We start from the raw sequence: 26,574 nt of genomic DNA on the forward strand, positions 1-26,574 counted from the left end.
TGTAAGTTAACCTCAGTGGCGTAATGCCATGACTTTTTGTGGTATTGGCATGCTTTACTGGGTGCTGAACTGAAAAGGCTTTTCTTCTACCTAGGTAGTAAGTTAATACTGCAATGTTAATACTATTTTATGGCAGGTTTACACCATCTTCTCTTACATGGATGGTATAGCTAAACCAGCTTAATCTCTGCATGAAGTAATTATCGAGGTGGCACTTTCCCTTTGGCCAGAAAAAGCTTTTTACATGTCAGTAACTTGTTGTAGTTAGGGTGCAATGTTTCAAAACACAAGTTTTCAAAAACTAAACCATAAGGTGGTCACATAGAAGCTGTAACTGTGAAAGTGAACTTACAGTTGCATGAACAAATTGGTATTTTATGCAAGTGAGTAGCTGGATGTACCACACCAGCTGAATCCACGCAATTTTAACTGATTCAGTGTGGTTCAGCTCATGGCCTGTGGGCTGGATCCAGCCCCTTTGTGAGGCTTCTACCTGACCTGTTGCCTTCTCGCTGTGGGAGACAGGGAACAGATGCTCCTTCAGCAAATGCAGCCTCCTCCACCTGCCCTCTCTAGGGAGATGAGTGGCAAGTCCAAAGGGGTGTAAGGAAGGGCAGACAAGCTGGTGAGGGTTGTCAGCACCTCCGGCTGGCTCCCCCAGGTGCTCCCACTGGGCCAGCCACAACACATCTGTGTGCGCAACTGTGTGCATTAGCCAGTCCTGCACACTCATTCCTATGTTTTTGTGTGCATGGAAAGCTCATTCCTTTCTTACAAACAGAACAGAAGTCTGCTGTTACATGGACAAAGCAAAATGTAAGGCTTTTGCTATTTTTCATTGACTTACTATGTAATCAGCATGTTGAAAATTATTTTTCTTTTACTTTGAAAAGTACTTCTGCTGGACATTTCTTGTATTACTCTTTTTTTGGTTCTATGAATGTGTAGTGAACAGTGTAAAGCAAAGGGTACTTGTCTTTACATTCATAAGCATACATTTGGATGAAGAAATTCTATAGAGCAGTATATTTACTTTGCATTTCTGAATGGTAGCAATTAAAATTCCCAGCTGCTGGCTGTCCAGATGTTTCTTGCATTACAGCATTGTAATTTGCATCAGAATATATTGTGTTACTGCAGTAGTTGTAAAGTGGTCAGCTCTCACAGTCTAAAGTCTACATACAGGCTCCAGTTGGGATGGTGACCATATTTCCTGCTCGTACCAGGTTGTTCTTCCCACTGTTTCCCCGCTCTGTTAGCTTGACGTGGTTATATTTCTCAGGTGAAGACTTTTATTGCTCGGCGTTCACATCAAGCAGGGGATGTATTGGCAGGTCAGAACTGATGTATGGATGGTTTTTTGTAAGAGTGACACAGAAAAAAAGACCAAAGTTTTGAATCAGAAGTTTCCCTTTCCCTTTGGCATTTTCAGGCAGCAAACATCCCTCTGGTGTCGGAGCTTGGCATTGATGATATCCATTTTGATGACTTCTCACTTGATGTAGATGCCATGATTACTGCAGCCCTGCGGATGTTCATGGAACTTGGAATGGTTCAGAAATTTAAAATTGACTACGAGGTAACCATCTGCGCTTCACAGATATCTGCTGCTTTTGCCTTGGCACTGCTCTGTCCATTTGTACACATTTAGTAGCCCTGATACAATTTGTACTTTTCATTTCAGACGCTGTGTAGGTGGCTTTTGACGGTTAGGAAGAATTATCGAATGGTTTTGTATCACAACTGGAGGCATGCTTTTAATGTCTGCCAGCTAATGTTTGCCATGTTAACTGTAAGTATCCAGCTACAGACACAATCTCATAAGAGCTTTTATTGCTACGTTGCCTTACCTGTCTAAACATTTTCCAACACTTGATTTCTTTTCCAGTTGCTATGATACTCATTCATTTCCAATAGAAATGCATACGGAAGTTATTCAATTTAAGGCAGCACATATTTGGCAAAACCCTACAGTGTTTTAGTGACAGTGATATCACAGGCACATTAAAGTGACTGAAAACAGATGGCAGTCTTGGAGTGAGCTTGTTATTATAGATCTTGATCTTACAAAAATGTTTTTCTTTTGGAACTCTTTGATTTGACATTTATTTCAGACTCTTAAACTGGGAAGTACAAGAACAAGGAAGAATAGAATCCCAGAAGTATTTGTTATGTTGATATTTATTACCTTATCCAGCTTTATCTAAATAGTTGTAGAAGGTATTGCCTTAAAACATTTTAAGATTAGCTTCCAACATAGTGTTCTAAGTGAATCTTGTTTCTCCATTGGGCACTGTAACACCTTCTGGGTTTTATTAACATGTATCTCCATCATTACCTGTAACTCCTTTCAGCATACAAGTAAATTCTGTTGAAAGTACCACTGCTCTTACTCGCTCTCTCTCCCTACCCCACAGCAACCTCACTGCATGAAATAATCCATGTTTGGCTAGTCAATTCTTGTAAACATATCAATAAAAAGCTTGGTGGTCCGAGAGAAGCGACATGTCTGTATGCACATAACGCTTTCTGTTGTGCTTTACATTTTGGGTTTGCCTTCTCTCCAGATAAAAATAAGAATTCAAGTTTTTCCATTTTTTTCTTCATGTTCAGTTTTAACGGCCAGAGTAATCTATTGTGATTCTTAAAGTGGTCATGTTAATAGCACTGGTGCAAGTATTTATTTATATGGGATATCATGTGTTTGTTCCCTAATTTTTAATCACTGAATGTTTATGTTCTTGTTGCTGGCCAGTCTCGGCGGTGTGGCCAGCATTTGGACCCTGTCCATCGATGTGGAGACCCCACAGCCCATGCCATTTGCAGCACGTCAGCACCGTGTTACATGGACTTGAGGCAGCCTGTGGCCTGTTTCCTGCTCACAGGGCACAGCTGACTTGTGCGGGAGTTCCCAGCTGTCCTCCTCCATTTGGCATTGCCTCTGTGGCAGAACTTTGTGTGCTGGGCGAGAAAAAAAGGGTATGATGTCCCCTAGCAGGTAGAAGTTTGTCTAGTGCTAGGTCCATTGTAACTCTGTGGGTTTGCTTCTGTAAGCATTTACAGAGGCGTGCCAAAGTTGTACCGTATGCCATGAGAGAAGGGAAGTGGAGATGTTCAACAAAGAGAGGTCACCTCTTTTTCTGGGCATGAGGCTGTTCAGCTGAGCAGAATTAACGTTGTTTCAGCAGGCACTTTCTGATGATCTCTAATGAAATCTTGTGGTAACTTGTAGGCATCGGTCGTTTTTAAAGTTTTATAAACTTTATAGTTATAGAAAAAGGAAAAGCTTTTTCCTCTGAGGAGTAAGGGAAGAGTCAGGCAGCACCGTTCAGCTGGGAATTACATAAATTTTTGCCAAAGGCTGCCGGGGGTGAGGAGCCCTCAAACCTCACCCGTGAGGACCTCTAGGTGGAGCTCCGAGGCCAGGTTTTCGGCAGGCTGGCTGCTCTTTCGGTGGGAAACGGCTCTCCCACCAGGCAGCTCCATCTCAGCCAGCGGTGACTACAGTGGCAGATTCCTGCTGCTTCAACAGCCACCAGCGAGCCTGCGAGGCCTCAGTCATAAATGGCTTTGACCGTGGTTCTCAAAGCATCATTTCGGGATCCTTTTAGCAGTCAGCACAGGGACGCAACTGTCTGTGGGAGGTGATCCAGGACTTTCAAGCCAAGCTCATTTCATTGCCCACGCTCCTGGTAATAAACTGAATGAGCAGTTCCACGTGCAGGGCTGGATACATGTGCCCGCGGCGTTGGACTTGCCACGCATCCCACCCAGCTTCGCTGTGGCTCTGGCTGAGAACACAAATAAGTTCAGGTGTATGATCCACTTGGGCTGCTCTCTGTTCCAGAGATAGGAAGGCTGATCTTGTGAAAAAAGACACAAAGGAGAGAGTCAAGAGACTAGTAATAGCACAAGGCTTGCTCTTACTGCATTTGTCTTGGGGGAACCATCTGAGTTAGTATGTGCCTTGTTTTTTCACTTGCAAAAAGGGGAAAATTCTTTGACCATCAGAGAGGGTCTGATGGTCAAGAAGGTGCTGCTTTGTGCAGTTATTGCACCCTATTCCTGATTTCTCTATGACAGTCAGCAATATTGACTGCACCACAAATATAAACCAATAGGTCTATTTTAGGGGGTTTTCAGGTAGGACTTACTATAGCATAGTAATGTTGTTGTGGTTTACCCCCAGATGGCAACTAAGCACCACGCAGCTGCTTGCTTCCTCCCCAACCCGCACCCCCCCCTCAGTGGGGTGGGGAGAAGAATCGGAAAAAAAGTAAAACTCGTGGATTGAGATAAGAACAGTTTACTAATTGAAATAAAACAAAATATAATAAAAATAATAATTGTAATAAAAAGGGAGATAACAAAAAGAGAGAGAAATAAAATCCAGGAAAAACAAGTGACGCACAATGCAATTGCTCACCACCTCCTGACCGATGCCCAGCCAGTCCCCGAGCAGTGATCCCGGCCTCCTGGCCAACTCCTCCCAGTTTATATATTGAGTATGACATTCTATGGTATGGAATATCCTTTCGGCTAGTTCGGGTCAGCTGTCCTGGCCATGCTCCCTCCCAGCTTCTTGTGCACCTGGCAGAGCATGGGAAACTGAAAAATCCTTGACTTAGGATGATACTTAGCAACAACTAAAACGTCAGTGTGTTATCAACATTATTCTCATACTAAATCCAAAACACAGCACTGTACCAGCTACTAGGAAGAAAATTAATTCTATCCCAGACGAAACCAGGACAAACGTCCAATCTGTAATGTGGTAGCCTCTAATGGCCCGACCATGCTCCCACTGAATGCAGAAGGAAAACTCAGCTGGGCTGAACAAGCCAAACAACAGAAATCCAACAAAGCTTAAACTACTCCTGGGTCAGCCTTCTGCATATCTAAGGTATGTTCCTGTATATCTAAGTGTGTATTTTCTCTCTCCAGTTAGACACTAAACAATTATAAGCCCAGTCCTGTAAGCTGTGCTTCTGTATTTCAAACTCACCCAAATATTCTGAAGACAAGCTGAAGCAAGACTGCTTCTGCGAATTAAGGACATCACGTGAGAGTAAACTGCAGGATCATGCCCAGGCTTCATTATCAATGCCTTTGCCTAATGCAGTTCACATTGTTACTTATTTCAAAAAGTAAAAATGAACAAGTAAACAATACAAAATTAAAATCCCATCTGGTGTGCTAATAACAAAACATATAAATGTGGGGCAAGGTATAATGAATGCAATTCATTTCCTCACATGAAAGAATGACCTCCATAACTCACTGGAGACTCTGCCACTCATGAGTTATGGGTCATTCCTTTTCTGGTGAAAATAAATTTTACTGCACTGTCATCTACAGCCATGTATTTTTTTCTCTCTGTGTAAATTCAAAAAATGGAGAAATGTAATCCTCTATTTTCTTACATTATGTTCAAAGCAGATATCCCCTTACCGTAACACTGTTTTAAATTAAATGGTTTTTATTAAGTGAAATATGATATATTTCTCTCATATATTCAATGACAAGACTTTTGATTAAATAAAATGTTGCATTTATTTTTGAGATATTGCTACTGTTAATGAATTCCTTAATCGGCTTTCCTGCATTTGCAGTACAGGTTGAATCCTTGAGTTTAATCAAAGCTTGTGTTATGCTAAAGAATATTTATTACAGCATCAATTTCATATTATAAAACTTCTATTTTAAGTTGTTTTAACTTAGCCATGAACGTCTTCTCTAGAATGAAATTTGACACGTGGCATGTTGTCAGTTACAAACCTATTTTTTAATCCCTTTTTTAAAAATAGACCTTGATTATTATTTGTTATACAAGAGCAATGTTTAAAATATAAAAAAAGAAAACACTAGTTTTCAGAGAATTTCCTCTGCCTGGGTAGCTGTTACTGAAACTAAAAAAAAGCAATACCACTAGCAATCAGGAGAACCTCTTTCATAATATTCAAGTTACTGTGTGCACCAGTGGATTGTACACAAAAGGAATCTTTTTTCCTCATATTTGATTGTGTTTTCTGATATGTAAACTTTGCGCACAATTATAAAGCTTTTGTAGCAAGTCCTGCACTTCCTCAATTCCCACTGAAATGCATTCCTGAGGACCTGGGGGAGCTTGGCTCCCTGTACTGCCTAAATATTAATTGCAGCCACATTTCAGACTATAAAAACAGAGGCTATTTGGATTTGAATGTGCACTTATTTAAGTAGAATTTGTGGTCTTTAGGGTGAACAGCAGAGTTTTCACATGGAATTGCAGCAACTGACTGGCATTTCTGAGTGGGCTGTAAGTTCCTGCCAGGTAAGGACATCAAGTCCCACTGATATTCACTATCTTCTTGCCAGTGGGTGAAATTATGCCCCATTGAAAATCAATGGAATTCAGGATTTCTTACACATTTTGTGTTCAGCCTTGGTTTGGTCCTCCAGTATAAATGTATTTTATATTCCTTTTGTATAGTTTCCTTTCATACTAACTAGATCATGTGGCTAATTGAGGAGTGTCATTTGAGACTGGCACTGTGGAAACACAAGTCTTATGATTTTCCAGCTCAGCCAGTCATTTTTGCAGGTAGTATGCCGTTATGCTTCTGAAGAGTTGAAAAAACAGGTTGTTTCTGCCATGGGTAAGATGCACAGCACCAAAGAGGTGGTGTCCCACGCAGGCTCCAGCACCTCCTCCAGACAGGATCTGTTCAGGATTCTTGGCGTTAGCACTAACAGTAGTGTTTCTTTTCTAACATAAGGCAGTTCAGGCAGGAAAACTGCTATGGCAAGTATCCATGAGGAGAAGTATAGTGGCAAAAAAGTGTTTCTAGGATCAGCTCCCCCATTCACACGGGCATATCTGGTCTTAGCTGCTAGTGGGGAATTTCAATACATCAGTTTTCAAAATTGTCTACCAAATTCAAGTGGGTATCTGCAGCAGAAATATGCCATTTGAGACAATTCCTCTTTAAATCATGCCACTTCATTTCACATGTCCCAGATAACAAACCCCTTAATAGTTTGTAACAATTCCATAGAGTATATTTTAGCTGGCTCCTTTTATAGCCATTTTGATTTAACATCTCAGCTATCTCTGACAGTAGGGACTGGCTAAGATGGTGACCTCAGGATTGAATAAATCTGTCTAAATACTTCTCTGAACAATAGTTTCAAAATTGAATCAATTTTGGTTTGTGTTTCTGTGATATGAAATTCCAGTTCTTGTCTTAGTGTGTAGTTGTTGGTGTTTGGTTTTAGCTTTTTTTGCCTTTAGAGCCTGCTGGGTAGTGGAGAAATGGCATGCTGGAAATGCAACAGAGATATAATAACAGATCACTCCAAGGACGTTATCTATTCTGCTAACCATCTAACATACAGCAGGGAATATAATATGACAATAAAGCGTTTATCTTCTCCTTACTGAAACATTCATGGTATCAAAACAACATTGACTGTTGCTTGATGGACTACCATTACTTATCCCTTTTGCTACTGATAGTTACAGCTGCTATTTTTTTTCTGCTCTCAGACTGCAGGATTTCAGGAGATTCTAACTGAAATTGAAATTTTAGCTTTGATTGTGGGATGCTTATGTCATGACCTTGACCACAGGGGAACCAACAATGCCTTCCAAGCCAAGTAAGTTTTCTAATTCTTATTAATTTAATTTGTTTTTCTTCCACAGAAGAGCAAAAGGTGACCAGGATAAAGAATGAAGCATTAATTTCAGGCCTCCTAGGCCAAGGCCAAGTATTTTTATTCTTGTATGTAGTGAGGGACTATCCATCTTTATCATTCTCTGTTCTTTTGGGTAATTGCTGGCTTGTCCTTTGTATCAGGCTGTTGAACTGATACCGTGTATTGAAACATGGTGCCAAAATTTTATGTTCTTTTCAGGCTCAGGTATTACTGATGCTGGTATTCAAACCAGGAAACACTGAAACTGTCTATCTGGGTTGTTCTTGCTGGCTGGAATGCATGATGTTAAGGAAAATCTTGTTAAACTATTAAGAAGAAAAGAAGATAGGTAAAACTGAAATAATGCTTTCACAAAAACTTTCACACTAGTATAGATAAGCATACATAAAGTGATTCCTAGCTTATGAAGTATGAAAACACTGCCATCATGCTGGACCTCTGATGCATATTGTCCGCAGCGGTGGCTGGAGTAGTTGCCTCACCACACACCCATCATTTGGGAGCACACAGGGTCCCTGGTCTGTAGGAGTGCCTCCTTCCTGGCCTGCCCCACACACCAGAGCACACAGAGCCTGTTCAGAGACATGCTGCAGTGAGCAGCGGTGGGCTGGCCACCCACTGCAATGGTCAGTACCTACCAGAACACAAAGGTGGATCTTGAAGGCAGATTCTTACATCACCTATGTGAAATCTTGCTCTCCAGACTGTTTTCAGTTCTAAAAATTAATTTTATTCTATTCAAAGTTCTTAGGACCTGATTCAGCAGCCCTCACTTGCATATATATTTTACTATCCAGGCTGCTGCCCTCCGACACAGTGAAGTAGAAGCAGGTTTGTAGAAGGTTTGAGGGTACTTCTTACTGTGGTGGTAAGGGAACTCCCTTGACCAAGGTCAAATTCTTTCCAAAATCTGCGTTCCCTGAGAACTGGGGGGGGGATGACAACAGGAAGTGTCCCCTGACAACATCCTGGCCAAGCTGTGAAATAAAGGTGTCGGACACAGAGAGTCCTCCAAATCCCATGTTGTTTTCTTGACTCCCCAGGTCCTCTACAGTCAAAATAGGAGACCTTGAGGCTCTCATCGGGCAGATCTCAGCATGCATTTGCAGCTTTGTCTGTTCTGCATTACTGCTAATCCTCCAGTGTGATGGGGAAGTGGTCAAATGGTTGTTCAAAGATATTTGAAAGATAGGGTGATGTTGTATTAAGCCTATTTTGTCCCTGTCTTTTGCAGAAATACTCTGCTGCAATGTGTGTATGCACGGGCTGCTGCATTTCTGGGGGCGAGTTGCCTCAGTGAACATCACTCAAATTGATGTTTCTGATATTCGCTAAGCTGCCATTTCCTGAGCTATTGGTGTTGCTGTACAGTCTCAATGAAACAATGACACTGTCTGGATCTTCAATCACCATAGCAAGGAAAATCAATTGCAGTTCTCAAAAGACAGAGCTCATGGTGCAAAGGTTACCAAGCACTGCTAGATGCCTTTTTGCAGCTGAGTCTTGAAGGGAATCAAAAAAGACGAGACAAATGGGAAGGAAGCTTAGCTGATTGATGTTTATGTTCCTAATTTACAAAAATGAGACCTAAGATTTACATCCTGACCGTTTTAGGCTCTGATTAAGTTAACCACTTCTCCACTCTAACATCACACAACAATATCTCTTGTGCAGAGGGATGGCTGAGTTAAAGGTAGAGGTTTCGGCATTAGACTGCTATCACTTATACTTGTTGTTTGACAAAAGAGTACAAAGAGGAGGCTACCATTTTACGACTCCATAAAGAAATTGCTGAAGACATTTAACAAAAGACAAACATCACCACACATGTATAAAACATCCCTGAAAACAGAAGCTGTAGTTTTCATAACAGCAGCTGTGATTTATTCCTCTAACCTGACATAAATTTAAGCATCACATTTTCCTATTTTATCTTCAGTGTTCAATACTGCTGTTCTGTGTGATGAAAGTTCAAGAGGTATGTGATGGAGGCAATATCAGTTGTGTGAAATGGCTCAGTTATATATCTCAACACCACGTTCTCTAGGGATAATGTTTCCTGGACATCCTTCTCTCTAATATAGCTGCTTCTGGTAATTAAATATCAGTATGGTGCAGTTTTATAGTATATGCTCCTAGGAGACTCTTTCTGTTTGTCTCTAGCATAATCTCTTATTTTCATTTCTTTGGAAAGAAAACCCATCTTGTTGCTTTAGGCTGGATCCCAGAAGTGGAAGTACTGGTGAACAGTAACTATTCTTACAATCCAGTCCCGGTCTCTGCACCTCCTAACGATTCTCAATTTTATAATTGTATTCTATAGATTTTTGTTCTTTAAACTTAGAAAACCCACCTGCTCTGTGCGTTTTGAAGCCAATTTTGTTTTGGACAATAAACATGGTGAGAAAATACATTCTAAAGAGATGCTAAACTTCACTTTTATATTCACTGCTCTCACTTATGTTTTTTTACCTTAGTATTTTTTTTAAGTGCCTGATTTTACATACAGACAGAACGTCACTGCATTTGCAGTTGGTTTTTTGTTGTTGTGTTTTGGGGGGTTTTAAGAGTTTGTTATCACCCATTGTAAGCCATTGTGTTTCTATCTATTAAGAATTAAAAATAAAAAGTAGTAGCAGAACAGACGGTCCTAGCCCAGGGACGTTACTGTTTGTCTTTACTGCACAGTGGTGCGCCTCTGCTGTTGCATCACTGAGGCACTTTGAAAGTTGCATTACAAAATTTCATGTAGTTCCAGGAAAATCTTTAGTCAGCTGATGATATTTAGCAAAGTCTGGAACATAAATGCCTTGTATCTGGCTTTAAACTAGTATTTTGATCTTGTCAACTGTCTTAAGTGTGGTTGCTGAAATGGAGTGTGGCTACGTGCTTTTGTTACTGAATTGTTTCTGAAACCTGCTTCGTAAGCAGACGAGCAGTATTTGTTGACTCCCCATGTTCTGTTTCAGGAGCGGATCAGCCTTAGCTCAGCTCTATGGCACTTCTGCTACCTTGGAGCACCACCATTTCAATCATGCTGTCATGATTCTCCAAAGTGAGGTACAAAAGCATTACTATTAATCTCACTGTAAGCTGTTGGGCAGTTTCAGCCAGAGAAAGGAAATACCACACACAGTACCTTTTTAATGCCCTCTCCTTGAGGAATTATTTATTGGTTACCACAAAGGTCACAACTAGCACAAAATTAAACAACTACAAATGCTGATCATAGAGCCCAGAGATTATATTTGTCTCAATCAGCTAGGGGCAAGGAGAACATATCCTCATCATATTGTCAGCTTTTCTCAGTCTTCTTACATATATCCTGCTCAGTGGTTTATGGGTAGGCGAAACAAGCTCTTACGTTTCCCCACAGGTGTAGTATTCAGAGTATCACAGTCATCCTTTACTGGATCAATTTAATTTCTTTGACAGTCTTTCTGTAATCAGTATTTTTATAAAGGTTTGCATTATTTTGCTAAATGATTTTTCTAAAAAATATCAGTAATATCATGCTGTCCAGTGTACACTGATTGCTTTGCAGATACACATAAAGACATAGTTCTTGCCTAGAATATCTTGCACATAGCAGTATGCAGCATGCACTACCCCAGAGAAGTAGTGAGAAAAGTAGAAGGATGGACACGCAATCCTTACAAAACAATGGATGTATTTTCTTAATGTACACAGATAGGCTGTTACAAAATGCATTCAGTATATATAAAAACAAAAATGTTGTTCATGCAGCACAATTGGAGACCATATGCTGATCTGCAATAACTTTTGAAGAGTATCTGGGAATGTCCCATGATCACAGACAAATGGGAACAGGGTGATGGCTTTACCTCTGTGTATGGTGCACAGAGGTTAGTCATGGGACTGTGGCTTTAGTGTTCAGTTTCTCAGTATTATATTAAAAAAGTAGACATAGGAAAGGAGAGCACCAGCATGAGATTTAAACAGCTCAATCTGCTTAGCCTAGCCTAGTTTATCTGAAAGGTGATACTAGGAATTAAATGGGTCCTTATACTACTAGGGAAAGGCATAAGAAAAAGCAGCATTTGAAAGTTAAACAGACTGGTTCAGAATAGGAAAAAAGGAAAGGCTTTTAGGGTTTTTTGCTTGTTTGTTTTTGTTGGTTGGGGTTTTTTCTAAACCAATGAGACTGTTCAGCCTCTGGAGCAAGCCTTCCTGGAAAACAGTGATTTCTCTAGCTCCTGAAATCTTCATCATGACTGAATGTCTTTTTGAAGACAGGCACAAGACATGGACAACTCTGTGAAAGTTTATAGCTCATGTCAGTCTGGATGCTTTTCTTTACCTTTTCCAGCTTAAAAATCAAGAGATTTATGAAAAAAAACCCAAACTTTTTTTCCTTGGAATCTACTCCAACTTCTTTCAGAGATGTAAAATATTACTTGAAATGCAAGTCCTCCCCTTTGATCATTCAGGCAGCTTCTTCTCCAGGTCCTCATTTCTAGACCAGAAAAATAATCATACAGGATTTTTATCCAATAGATACTATTTGCTAATGGAACACAACACCCCTTAGTTTGGAATAACTGCAGATTTGGATCCTCCAATCTAACTTAAAGATACACCAACTTTCACTAGCTGAGTGGCTGGTCTCCTCTCTCAAATAAACTGAAATTAGATTATATCCTATCCACTGATGTTGATATTCTAGCCTGTCTTTGCTGTCTAGAAGGAAAGTAGATTGTATTTTCTTGTGTTGGACAAAGGAGCTATTTATCCTTTACTCTTGAACATGCTAACCTCAGTATAAGTGGTCTTGAGCTTTGTAGTGACATGGTTTTATACACTGTGAAACAGGTCAGAAAGGCAACAGATATCATAGAACAACAGACAACTTGGTAAATTGCCCCTGTTGTAAGAGCTGCTATTTTCCTGATACATTTTGCTTTATTTTCTCCTGAGTATTTTGGTTTTAAAATTGTTTTTTCATAAATAAGCTTTAGATTCTCAAATCCTTCTCAATATTTAGTTGAAAAGAAATAATCATTTCATTGGCACAGAGAAGACCATCTTTTATGCATGGCAAATTATTTTTTTAGTCCAACAATTAGCTGATTTATTAAAAAATACCATTTCTACCTCCAGACCTTATTTCATCTATGTCCTCAGACCATCATGGTTATAGCAATCCTGTTCCTGGAAAATTCTTGGGTTTAAGGGCATTTTAATCTTCCTAAGCAGTAGATGGCAGTGCATACTGAATGTGTGCAATACAGTGCTAAATACCACCAAAAAAAGACTCTGTTTAGCAAGAACCTCATTATTTCTTTAGGTAATTTGAAAAAAAAAAAAAAAAGTGTACTACTTTTATTTAGTTATATTGACTAATGTCACAAAGACCACTTCTTAAGCTTACAATTAGAATTTTCCATTAATTTTGTTTCTTTCAGCTTATTTTCTCTAGGATTTTATAAAGAAATTATAGGATATCTATAGTTAGTATATCTCTTGTTTTCTCTTAGTTTTCAGAAATCTGTATCTCTTAGTTTTCAGAAATTCAGTTACAAAAGGACCTCCCTGCTCTAAAATAGCAATATTAAATAATTTGTTTCCTTTCATTCTGGTCATAGAGCACCTTTCAAATTCTTAATCCATGATCCCTTAAGAAATAGCCTACTGGGCCTAAAAATGGCGTCTAAACTGCCTAAAGTTGCCATTCTTTAGACTGCATAGGCAATGCTTGTATACACTGTAAGACAACGCAGTAATGGGCAGAGTGAGCAAATGGGCTGTTTTGAATGAAAAACTGATTTAGTGTCTTTGACTGCTCTAACAGCAGTTTGTGCGCCTGCAAGCAGCAGCACAGATAAATCTATTAGGAGCACAACTCAAAAGCTGCAATGCACAGCTCCCCAAAACATTTAATAAGAGGAAAGATTGAGATATATCCATAGTTTTTCCCCATAAACTGAGTCTGTGCAGGGTCAGAGCAAAGAGTAAATCTTTCCTCAAGAGGCTATAATTTCAGCAAGGTTTAGAAAAACATACCAAGTGCTTGATTACAATCGTCAACTCTTCCACCTCAATGTAATCTCAGCAGTATTAACATTATTATTTTGTTGTAGTTTTGCCATGAATCAGAAAAGACCTCTGTTACAAGGAAACTGTGGACTAAAGAGTTAGAAAACCTTTTAAAAACCTATATTGATTGCTAGCCCTTTACCCCTTTTATCTCTTTCATTATAGGGTCACAACATCTTTGCTAACTTGTCCTCTAAGGACTACAGTGACCTTATGCAGCTTCTAAAGCAATCGATATTGGCAACAGACCTCACTCTATATTTTGAGTAAGTATTGGCATTTCTTGTATTTGACAAATGAAAATTCGAAGAACTTACTCTAATGACCTATTAAATACCAATAAGGATATATAATATGAGAAATTAGTGTTTAGCTGTGGTTGAAGAGATTTAGTCTAATACTTAGTATATCTTAGGCTAATAGAAATATCTCAAGTGTCCAAGTAAGTTTTGCTTTAATGTATAACATGTCTGTATCAACAAAAAGCAAGTGAAATCCTAGGCTTATACTTCAAAGTAATCCAAGGAATCAGTTACAGCTCAGTCCCATAATTCTTCTGTCCCTTCTGTGATCATTTCTTCAGGCATGTAGAAAATCAATGACATTTTAGAATTCTCTTCCACCATTCCAGAGTTTCTAAACATGTATGCTAAGAAATATTATATTTAGTTACAGACCCAGTTCCAGACGTAATGAAAGCATATGTATTGCTGCTTTGAAGACAAAGTATGCCAAATTGCATCACATGAGAATAAGTCTTAAAAAGCTTAACTCAAGAGAAGTATAATAGGATCTCTGTCATCCAGTTTTCTTCCTTTTCCTTGTTTGCAAATCAAATCTCTAAGTAGACTTCAAGTTGGTGCTATTTTATGTCTTTCAAATACTGTTAATTATTACCAAGCTCTTCCCAGTGAGAATGTGTGGGAGCATGCATGTAGTCGGAGGAGTCATGGTGCCACCATCACAATCCACTTTTGAAATCCCCCTGTCTGGCACATGCCTGTGGCTGACTTACAGGGAGGAGTGCTGTCGGATGTGCAGTTTCAGCATACTACCTTCCCAGTCTTGACAATAATTCATCCTTTAGGAATTTTTGTTTGATGTCCATTAGCATCTATGCCATACAGTGCTGGGTAGCAGTTAGTAATGTTTTTCTTAGGGTGCTATACCTAGATTCTGCCCCTCCTTTGTAGTGATGGTTGATACCAAACCAAGTTTCCAGAAAACTTCAGGCAAAGCTGAAATTGTTCAGCTATCTATATCAGCATCGTATCTTTAACTGTTAATTGCAAGAATACTAGCCGGGATGCTGCAATGTTTTCTTTGTCTTTTTTCCTCAGTAGTTGGTTGCTGTGCCAAGGACTGTTTCTAAACAGTACTGGCAGTGGACACACTGATATTCTTTGTTTCCCACAAGTCTATTCTCAGAGAAGTTGCATTAAGAAAGGGTTTTAGCAAATAGTTTTATTATAAATAACTTCTAAATATTAGTCCATGAAGAAATTTCTGCTTGCTGACATGAAAATTCTGAGCAGAACAAATAAGCCCTTTTAAGCATACTCTTTTTGAAGCTGTCTGTTAAGATTGCTTGTTATCGGGGACGGGGGGGGAGGGGGCTGGTATGACGGGGAATTTGCTGACAGCTTTAAGTGAGATACAGGGACCACAGGGATGTGTCAGTACGCGTTCTCCTGTCTCACCACAAACAACAAGTGCTGCAAAAATGTTTTGTGCTGTCAAGGAAAAGATAAGTAGCAGGGGCTGAGTGGGCAGCTGCCCTGGCCAAGATCCTGCAGCCCCTGGAAGAGCCAGAGAGGGCCCACGGCAGTGCCTTGGGAGGGAACTCAGTCCAGACCCAGATGTGATGGAGCTCTTTTCCCTGTGTGCCTTAGGTTGAAAAACTACATGGTCAAGTTGTCTTTCTAGTTTTAATACAGAGAAATAATATCCAAAAAGGGACGTCAGCTGAATTTCAAGATTATTTTTCCTTGCTTGCATAATTGATTTTTATGTGCTACATGAATCAGAAAACTTTTAGCAAATGAGGCCTCTTTACTCAAAAGTCTGCATATAAGTTATCTTTTCCTCTTGTGTTATTATGATTCATTAATCAGGTAGTTGTTATGCTACTTTACTTCCAAAAGTGCCTGAAAATCACTCCCTGGAAACGTTGATGATTTACACTTCTTAAAGCCATCCTATGTGAACAGATGTGTCTGGGCAAGTACTTAACTACTTTTTCAGTTTACTACATCTTCAGTATTTTTGTAGAGAAGGAAATTCTCATATCAGTATTCTTAGAATGCCTAAACCTAAAGGTCACAAAGTGCAGCTAGCAAAACAGCAACAAAACTCCAGGCAGAGTAAGGCTTTATGACTTTCTCAAGGCACTACTTTTCTACAAACAAACAAAAAGATGACTTTCAGTGAAAGATCAGATGGAAAATATACTTGATTTTAGTAGATAATTCTAGATAATGATGCTTGTAGATCATACAACAAGCAAAAGCATGGAACCAAAATGAAGTTTATGGAAATTCATTCAAATGGTGTCTTGAGCCACTGGGCTGTAAAGCAACTGGATTTGCTATATATAGCAAGACAACTTTCCCTTCCAGGCAAAGTAAAACCAGAGTCAATGTTACTCAAAGACTTTGCAAAATTGTTATCATTCTGTTTATTTCTGAAATCCTGGCATATTATGTTTGCTTAATAATGGCAAACCTCTTCGTTTTGGATACCATGCATAAGCAACCAGTAGGAAACACTAAATTGTTTCTTTATACATGGCTGCTTTCCTCAGGTTGACTCCTTCCAACAATAGAAATTCTCTGTGGAGTTGGACTACTACTTCTGCATCCATTTAGATGTATTTCAAAGAAAATTCTTATTTTAAAGTTTTCAGCTTAACAAAAGGCCTTGAGGTTCATATTTTCAGTTACTGTTTATGGATCTCTATATTCTAAATTTGAGTGTTTGAGATTTCTGGGATGTCATCTTCCTGAGCTTTCAGCTTTAAACATTCTTCCCTGGTTTTTGTCCAGTATCATAGGAATTGCCTAGAATATCCAATACTTCAAAATGAAATCATTACCAAATTTTACATTGTTAGACTGGGCACTGAAATATGGGATGCAAAAAAACTACTGCTCACTCTCTTAATAGAGTATATAGTTTTTGATGATCTGCTCAGGATTAGGCTGGTTTAAGATTTTTGTGCCAACTACTGTTGGCCATTAAAATTTTCATCGTTGCAATATTTATTTCCACTGGGCCACGATGCTATAACTTTGTGTGAGAGAACTGAATTTTGTTTTCTGCCTGTGTGACTTTGCATTGTCCCAGCAAATTTTGTAATGTGAAATTCTTTTATATCTTATTTCACGAATATGTCTGGGCAAGTTGCTCCGTATTTTTGTACCTCAACTTCTGCTATATCTGGGGCAAGATCTATTTCATATTGTAGTCACACTGTGTGCAATAAGAGCTGCTTGGAGTCTCAGTCCCATAAAAAAACACAGACTATGATGAGTCAGAATTTTTTGTACTTAAAGGCACCAAACAAACATCAACATGTTCAGGCTCATGTTTTGTCCATCTTTGAGGACATAGGCAAGATATTCCAGAAGACAAAGCATGGGACCAAGCAGGGAGACCTAGTTTCTAGTCAATAAGAACTACTACCTTGAGACATCTGCAACTCCTGTGTCTCACTGTTCTGTTCTGTGTGCTGGAAATAGCAGGAAATGCAAGTTTCTGAAAAACCGTTCAGGATACAGAAGTAAAAACCATTTTGCAAGGACAAGTAAAGAAGTGTGTATGTATTTCAGCAGTGTTTCTATTGTCTGTCTGTCCACTGCTGTAGTTGAACATTTCATGCTTCCATGGAAGACTGAACATTTTGGTACCATTTATTTCCTTATCTGCGGAGACCATAAATACAATATTGCTTTTACTAGGCAACTCTGACATTGATAACAGACATTTATAGAATGTGTTCGGAAATTAGTATGTTTCGCTTAAATGGACTGTCAGTGTAACGACTTTAACAATAATACATGAGGTGCAATGATTTCATATCATCCAGAGAACCGTGTTTCTGCTGCAGTGCTGCCCTGGAAGCGCCTTGTTTCCTTCTCTGATAATCTGTTTTGTTGCAGGAGAAGGACCAAGTTTTTTGAACTTGTCAGTAAAGGTGGTTATGATTGGAATATAAAAAACCACCGAGAAGTATTTCGGTGAGCACTACTATTTCTTGCTTTCTGGTTATTTCAAAGTGTAGCCATGTTTGTTTAAGGAATTTCATATATGATGGAGTGAAGACTTAGAGTCTTAGACTTAGAGAAGGTAGCTTGTTTTAAAAATGTGATCCATGATATGAAACGTATGGTACGATTTCTAAACGTTACCAAACAGCAGGGATGTAATCAGTGTGACCTCATCTTCTCCATTCCTATTTCTGCCTTCACACTCTGTCATGTTTTCTTCCCTTTCTCCCAGCCTCACCAGTTACCACTCAGCCCTTCCATTCTTTCTCCAGAAAGCATCAATATTCTGCCTCAGGAGACAAAGATCTTTCTTGTCCATTTCCCTGTTCCCTCCTCTGCTGTTTTCTTTCACTGGCTGTGCTTCTCTCTGGTCTTCTAAGTTTGTACCTGGGAATCTGCAGATACACGGTGCTCTTCTAGCCCTCAAGAATGATCTGAGCATGCATCCTATTGAATACCTCAGACATTGTGGATGGTTTCAGCATACCACGCATTTGAGACAATAAAATGTGTGCATTCACATATGCATGCCTGCTTATGTCTCATTTTATCTGAAATTTCATTAAAATTCTGTTTCTTTTGGTCTTTTGACCAAAATATTGGCCATTTTCTATTTTCCATATCATTTCACCCATTCCTAATTTTAGATTCAGGCAATATATTTGATGCTTCATTTTCAGTGCCCTTGTTCTTCATTTAAACTTTCTTGGACTTTTATCTGCATCGTGGTACTGTACATAAACGCTTTCTACAGCTGAACGGTTTCTTTCTCCTAATGCATATAAAACATGGTTGTAGCTAGGTATTAAACTACAGTGGAACAGTATAGCTCGTAGTAAATCTTAAATTTTTATTGCAGATGAGCAGTAGAAACTGCTTAAACAGTGTCTGGGATACCTCCTGTGATTACAGGTTCTCTTCCTACAGCAGTGACTTACAAATAGGCATATAAATTAATCCAGTTTGCAGGTGTATTATGTAATAATACCCTCACTTATATCATGTGAAGCACATGCTATCTAGTATACTATAGGTATTAATGTAAGTAGTGTTAGAAGTATTGCAAAATTAGCAGTTACTCCCTTGCAATATCATTTCTTTTCTAGTGTGCAGTGCACAATACCAAAATTCATCATCTGATGACCTGCAACACATTAGGCTTCCTAGGCACAATTGTGATGTAAAAGCCATGCTGATGGCTGAGATTTCAAACATGTCATTCTTTTCTGGAGGAAAAGAAGGTGCCAGGGCTGACATTTTATGTATGTATTATTTATTTATGCATCCAGAGCAGAGTTGTTTAGAAATCCAACAAAGGTTGATTCAGCTTGTATTGTTCATTTCTGTTTTTCAGATCAATGCTAATGACAGCCTGTGACCTTGGAGCTGTGACCAAACCGTGGGAGATTTCAAGACAGGCAAGTCATGATTAATAGCAGGGCTGGGAGGAGGCGGGACTGGCGGGACAATATTCCCAGGGCCCTGGCTTACAAGGGACCAAAACTGGAATCAATTTACAGCAGTATTAATGCTATAAAGAAATAGCAGGGGGTTTCTGCAAGAAATGGTTTATTGCATAATCTTTCTATGTACACATGCTGGTGAGCAGCATGTAGGTACCTGAAGAGATCTGGCTTTACAACCTCTCCTCTTATTAACCTTTTAAATCCATATCAAAAAAATGGATGGATTAAAAAAAGTGTTAGCCACATGTAGCTGTGCTTACTAGTTTTGCCCCACAGTTTTTCTTGGCAGTGGCAGAATCTTCGCTAAATCAAAAATACCAGCAGAATATCTGCAAATTTTGATTAACATAAAATCTTCGGTATATGTGATAAGAGAAATGTGTTCATTTTCTCAACATTGATGTAGAAAACTACAAGTGTAGTATAGAGCCCTTTTTAGCATCCTGTACTTAGAAACACATAAAAATTCAGGCTTCTGCTGCTGAGTAGGCTCTTTAGAAATATACATAAAACTTGGGTCCAGCATTGGCAAACAATTACAACGTGAGAAAGCAACCTGTCCCAAAAGTCTTGTCCTTTACCACATGATTTTGCCTCTTCTAGGCATCTTTCCTTACTCAGCATCCACCCTTAATATTTCCTGTATCCATGCTAATAACTCTCTGTCCTTTACTGAGGTCCAGAACAAGCTAGTAGAATGCAGGCTGCATAGGGTTTTGGAGGAATATACAGCATCAAGAAGCAAACAGGGAATACACCAGCGCAGCTGAGTGTAGCTAAGCACCTGGAGGGAGTTTGGCTGGCTTAACAGCAAAGTGGTAGTTAAAAAGATGGGGTGAGAAAGAGAAGCTAGACCAGAGAACTAGTGAGGCAGGAGCAGCCAGATTTCTTGGAGAAGGACAAGGAAGTGACAGAAGCTGAAAGAGACCTATAAAAGTTACATGCACATTAACTCAGTAAAAAAGCATTTATGTGGTGAGGGCTTCAGCTCAGTTTGCAGTTGCAGACAGATGAGTCGGTTTTGCTTTTGTAAGCAGACTATGACAATAGTCTTTCTAAGGCTGTTACTCGGCCAGAACATGGTCACTTCATGTGGAAATCAGGGAAGTTGCTCATATCCTGCAGTGGGAAAATGAGTCACAAGGTTTTTCAGTGCCACCTAGCCACAGCTGCAGTGTGTGCAATCCTTCCTCATTTTTCCTCTTTAACCCAGTTAACTTCTCCATTTTCTTTGACAGCCAAAATGTCAGGTAGGGTCCGCTTTCCATGTTATCAATCTTTGTGCTGTGGTGCTGAATTAGTGCTGAAGTCTCTGGCAAACTGGGTTTTTATCCTTATCACTTTGGAGGTCTGCAGGTGAAAATTCCCCTGCAGCCTAGTGTACAGGTTTACTTTATATTGAAAAATCCAGTCTGGGATTGATTGAAACAAAACATTACCTGGTTGAGCAGATAAGCTAGTAAGTCCACAGAGGGAAAATAGGAATCTGAACTGTGCCAAAAGGACAAAAACATGGAAAAGTGAGGGAGAAAGAGATTAAAATATATGAATCAAAGGGAATACAGGCTACATGTAAGAAGTCAAAATTCAGGAAGAGAAGATAGAAACAGACAAAAGAAGAGGGAAAGGGACACAAAGAGAACAAGGATCAGAATAGCAGTGAGAGACAGAGGTGAGACTATGTCTTGATTATTTTTATACAATACACTTGGCAAACCCTTAATTGCTGTTAAGTTGTTAATTATTCCTCTATCTGGAGTATTGATCCAGAATTTTATTAGTGCACTGGGATTACATACATTATAAAGTTCCAAACTGTGTGATAGCCTGGCTCAAGATTTAAGAGTACTTTATAACATCACTTCACCTACTTCCAATGTATTTTGGTAGTCCTTATTTCAATTGTAACAAGCTTAGGACTTGTGAATGTTAGCTACCATGCAGTTGCTAGAGCAAGAAATTTTGAGATTTTATGAAGTGCAGGTTTTCTGCTTAGTTCACCCTCTTGTGCTTTGGCATTATGAAATCATTTCCTAGCTTGAAAACAGTAAGCAGGCACGAAAAGAGCTTTAGGAACTGAATGGCATCTTCAGTAGATTAGTTTCCTTTTTTTGCATCTCAAACATCACACATGCCTACCTTCCAAGCCCCACACATGAGAAGAGTACAGTATGTAAAGGCTACTCTATCAGGATTGCTCACTGTTTGACTTCCTAAAATTCCTGTTGTTTCCATAACTAATTTTGGTTTTAAATTTTGTGTTCTTCTGAGAAGCACAAGCCTCTGCTGTGAATAGAACATCTTTATGCACAAAATTCAGAAAGACACTTTCCAACTTCCAACCCACTAGTTCTTGATTTTGATTCAATATGATAATCACAATCTGTGTTTATATTTAGATATTCAGATCCTATAGTGATGATAGTCATGGGAAAAAAGTAAAGCCTAGCGGGGAAAAAACCCTTTATGATTTCATATTAAATTAAGACAACAGAGGTTATTGGTTAACTAAGGTTCTTTGATAAGTGAAGTTGTTTATATAGGGCAACAGCCTGTAAGTAGCCAGAGAGCTCTCGCACATTTTACAAAGCATTTTTACAGACGTACTTGTGGATGCCAACAAGAAGCTATAATTTTCTATTCTGTTCTCAATACTTGAGTAAGTTGCATATAACTGCATTGAGTGCTACCTCAACATTGCAATGTCGTTTCCCCAGTCAATTCCCTATCAAAAAGGGATTAGCATGCCTATCAGTGGTTATGGCTATTTATACCCCCTGTATGCCCAGTCCTGAAAACTACACAAACATGTGCCTGACGTCAGTCATGTAAGTGGGGCTATTCACTTCTTTACAATTAAGCACAGGCAAAAATCATGGTCTGAGCAAAAACTCATTACCCTAAAAATTATGTAGCAAGAACTCTAATCTTTATCATGATTTATGTTTTAGGCAGCTGAGCTGGTAACCAGTGAGTTCTTTGAACAAGGAGACAGAGAAAGATCTGAACTCAAACTCACCCCTTCAGTAAGTTTTTATCACTTCTGAAATAGTTACTAACTTCAATAGGGTAAGAAAATATCATTGGGTGCATTCAGAAAAACTAACTGTATTTTTTTATGTAAAGAAAAATCTTGGAATAAATAAAATCTCTGTCCAATAAAGACATGCATTTACAGCCATATATAAAAGCTTTCCAGTCAACTCAGTCATTTTTGCATTGAGCCCTTTCCCACATTTTCTGTACCTATTCCCAAGGTTATTCTGTCAGTTAATTTTCTAGGCAACAGGTGTTGTTTTTAATACACAGTATTCAAATAAAAAATCACCAGCTATTTATGGAAATCAAAATTGCCAGATTTACTTTATACTACAGCTGTCTATCTGTGTTATTTGATGTATCAAATGCTGAAAAGCATTTCTATGGGTATACAACTAACTATAACACTGTGATTGAAAGGATAAATTGGTATTGAGTGGAATATAGGCAGAAGTGTCAAACAAGAACCAAGAAAAAAAGTTTCATAATGATTTTAAGTAAGTGAACAATTTGAAGAGAAAGCCTTATCCAGGTTAAATACCTCAAAATGTTGGCAAGCCATTATCTAGAGGCAACAGGAGAAGGGTAACAGAAAGTATTCTAAAGAATTCAACTTATAAGCCATTCACAAATATGTTTATTCTTCCAAAAATAAAAAGACCATTCCAGTAGCTCAGACTTGTTCTCACTTGCACATGAGCAAGGTGATGTAACAAAGTCAATAAAGTTAAAAAGGTTGTAGTAAATAATTCTCAGATACAATAAATAGCTTTTCACTTTGTATACTGTTGGAAGCTGGGACATTAATGGATTTCTTCCCTATAGTAGTTCTCTGTGCATCTTTTCTCAGAAAAAAATGGTAGCTATAGTCCAGTAGGAGAGTAATTAGTCAGTGTTGGTATTAGCAATTCTGAGACCAAATCTAGGCCTGAATAACTGCAAGTACCATTCCATATAATATGGATATAAACGCCTTTCCTGCCTTGTATATAAAATTTGCAAAGTGTGTTTCTCATGCTAATGAAGCATAATAGGAAGTAATTTTATTTCAACACACGCATTAACATTACTGTCTTCAAGGAGCAATGAATTCCAGTGCAAATGGCTGAGGTCCAGCAACCTTAAGAATTATTTTAAGGTGTGTTATTACATCTACATTTTTGGACATACTGTAGATTTGGCAGAAGTGCAGAGAAGGACAAAAGTGAAATGAGCTTTCTTCTGGACTTATGTCTTCTGAAAATCCTCATCAAACAGCCCAGACAGGTGGGAAAGAATATCTTCAATATTTCCTCCATCATAGGAGCCCTCTCACTCTTCCTTTGGACTCTACAGTCTGCACCAAGGAATACAGTAATTTGTGGGCCACATGTAGGATGATTTGAAGCCATACAGCTTGAAGGAAGATGTTCCTCTCTGGCCCTTCACAATTTCAAAAAATCCAGTAAATTGATGTACGAAGTGTTTTATGTTGGGAGATAAGGCCAGTAAATAATCACAAAGTTCATCAGTTCTAACAGTTGATGGCTAAGGGTCAAAATCATGTAGAGTTTTACCATGTTAATGAGGAATTTTTAAACAAGATCAAATGCTGATATATTTCATGACATAGTGCTATGGCGAGCCACCTAGATAGGTGTTGCTGCTAGTTAGATATGAGACTTGTTAGTCAGCAAGATAATGTGATATTATCTTACAACTCAAGGATTTTTTTTTTCTTGCATTGTGCTTATAACAATCTGACAATGACAGGATTTTTCAAAATTATTTGAATAGGAAAAACAGAATTTTCCAAAAATCAAACCCAAGAGTCTCATTTAAGATCACAGAGTCCTTGACTCTTATCTCCCAGTCTTATTTAGATACAGTGTGTGATACCTGCGTATGTCAGAAAGTGCAGGCTACAACTAGAAGAATTCAACCAGACATTTAATGTAATATGTATAGTCCGGAGTTTTTACAAGGTAGAGAAGGAAAGTAATTTTTCTAAGGAGACTTCAGCCTTGAGGAGATGGGCCCAGAACAAGAACAGACTTTCCACAGAAAAAGACTGAAAGACTTAAAACTTGGCATATTCAGAGAGTTTAAAAAAAAAATAAAAAATAAGGCATTTGGTAAATGGTGTGGATGGGCCACTAGAAGGAGGATTAAAATCCTGTAGACAGAAAGCTGATGGACCCAAGTAATCTCAGGCAGAGTATGGAAGAAACTCAACTCACATTCAAACTCTACAGAACTCTGTTTCTTCCATCTTCTTTCAGCCAATAATTGAGCCTCTTAAACATCAGCTTTGACCTCTATAATTTCCTCTCCAGGGCTATGCAGTGAGCAGTGAATTAGGCTATTTCCAGAGGAACAAATTGTTAACTGCTCCCCAAATGGATCTGTCGATTCCCTATACTTTGGATTCACAGACACGGCTGGTTCTGCAGAAAGGGTCTGTAACTGGGAGGGAGGGAGCCAGCCAGCCCAGATCCATCACTGTTCATTTTGCTGAGCTGGAAAACCCTATGTGAGAAAAGAGAAATTTCTACTCAAAGGTATCTACTTTACATTTCTACAGGAGGTTTCTTACCAGCTCAGCTCCAACTGTGGAGCATTTATTTATTTTAAATCACAAAATTATAAAATTCAAATACATTCAGCCTACAAATTTCAAAACAGGATTGAAAATAAAGAGTTTATTTTTCATACCAGACAAAGCAGTAGGAAGACTGCTGCAAAGATTGATTATGGTTTACAAAGTGTTCTGGTTGTGAGAATTTGATCATAGCTCCAAAGTGCTGGATGATGTGTCTGTAAAATAATCCAGTGTAATAAAGCATGACAGCTTTGTTCCCTTCTCAATTCAGGCCATTTTTGATCGGAACAGGAAAGATGAACTACCCAGGCTGCAGCTCGAGTGGATTGATAGCATCTGCATGCCATTGTATGAGGTAATTTTTACTTACTGCTCCTGTAGAGTCCAGAGAAGATTGTGCTTGCCTCTCTAGGGAGAAAGAGTTAGCTTCAGTGCAGTCTTGAAGGCTATTTGAACTCTTACCTTTCTTTGACTTTACCAAAAGTCTGAATTCTGTGCAGAAATCTTCAGGTGAAGGTGGTAAAATCTGTAAACACAATTCCTCTCCAAGTTATAAAAGCTGATAGGGCGACTGTTTATTTTATTACGTTTGAGACAAACTGATTCTCATCATGCCAAGGTGTGGAGTGCTCTGCAGAGAGGTGCCAGAGGGACAGCCTCGTTAGGTGCTGCTGTCAAACCTGTCCAAATATGTGTTGACCCAAAGGAAAGCTCAAGGCTGAGCCTTTGCACTCCCTTCTGGCTCCCTCTAGGCCAAGCCTTTAAGGTCAATGACAAATGATTTGTGGTTTAACCTGTGTGCTATTTAACTTGGAGTTTACTCTTTTAATCATGCTTCTACACAGACTGCATTGGTGCTTGGTATAAGGTGTATAAGCTCTCAAGTACTACTTTATTAAGGCTATAGATGACCAGAATAATACTTCTCTCTCTTTGGATTAAACCAGCTTCAGAATTTGACTTGTGTAACATAAGCGTCACTGTTCTAAATTTTCATCTCTTATCTGTATAGAAAGCAGAGCTTCATCAGCAGGATGATAAATGGAAAATAACACTAGTAACTTAACCATCAATAACTGTGTCAGCCAGTCTTCCTCCTACTCACTGAAACCACACAGACTGCCTTATGCCACTAAAGACTGACAGTTTGGCAATTGATATCTGAAATATCATGGGGATGTTCTCACTAGGCATTTTTGGGGAACTGCAACAAGTTCTTCCTGTTACCACTGCACCCTAAACTGCCTCACATCTCCAAGCAATGAACTGAAGCAATGGGTCAGTGGTGATACAAAGCCAAGAGCTGGGAAGCAGGTACCAGCTCCCATGTTAACATTAAATTGATGAACTTGTGCCTGAACGTAGCTTGCTACACACAAACAAAAATGGATTGGCAGTTCCTTTTCATTTTGTAGAGCAGATATGTCACCAATAGCATATGAGGTAAGGAGGATGATGTGCTTCC

The 26,574-nt window shown here is 38.9% G+C and overlaps 1 protein-coding gene across 1 annotated transcript in view; it reads left to right on the forward strand.

Moving 5' to 3' along the window:
* Nucleotides 1-26,574, forward strand: part of PDE11A (phosphodiesterase 11A) — a gene marked incomplete at its 5' end in the record, with an annotated part of 141,550 nt that overhangs the window by 102,417 nt on the left and 12,559 nt on the right. Inside the window, 9 exons of the mRNA XM_010569299.1 lie at nucleotides 1,433-1,579; nucleotides 1,685-1,792; nucleotides 7,529-7,638; nucleotides 10,668-10,758; nucleotides 13,921-14,021; nucleotides 17,916-17,993; nucleotides 19,378-19,445; nucleotides 22,445-22,515; nucleotides 25,381-25,464. Coding sequence (XP_010567601.1) covers nucleotides 1,433-1,579; nucleotides 1,685-1,792; nucleotides 7,529-7,638; nucleotides 10,668-10,758; nucleotides 13,921-14,021; nucleotides 17,916-17,993; nucleotides 19,378-19,445; nucleotides 22,445-22,515; nucleotides 25,381-25,464 — 858 coding nt within the window. The remainder of the gene's footprint in view (nucleotides 1-1,432; nucleotides 1,580-1,684; nucleotides 1,793-7,528; nucleotides 7,639-10,667; nucleotides 10,759-13,920; nucleotides 14,022-17,915; nucleotides 17,994-19,377; nucleotides 19,446-22,444; nucleotides 22,516-25,380; nucleotides 25,465-26,574) is intronic.

The sequence above is a fragment of the Haliaeetus leucocephalus genome, unplaced genomic scaffold (genome assembly GCF_000737465.1).
Source record: "Haliaeetus leucocephalus isolate CR32 unplaced genomic scaffold, Haliaeetus_leucocephalus-4.0 Scaffold1, whole genome shotgun sequence".
In the NCBI taxonomy this organism is placed as follows: domain Eukaryota; kingdom Metazoa; phylum Chordata; class Aves; order Accipitriformes; family Accipitridae; genus Haliaeetus; species Haliaeetus leucocephalus.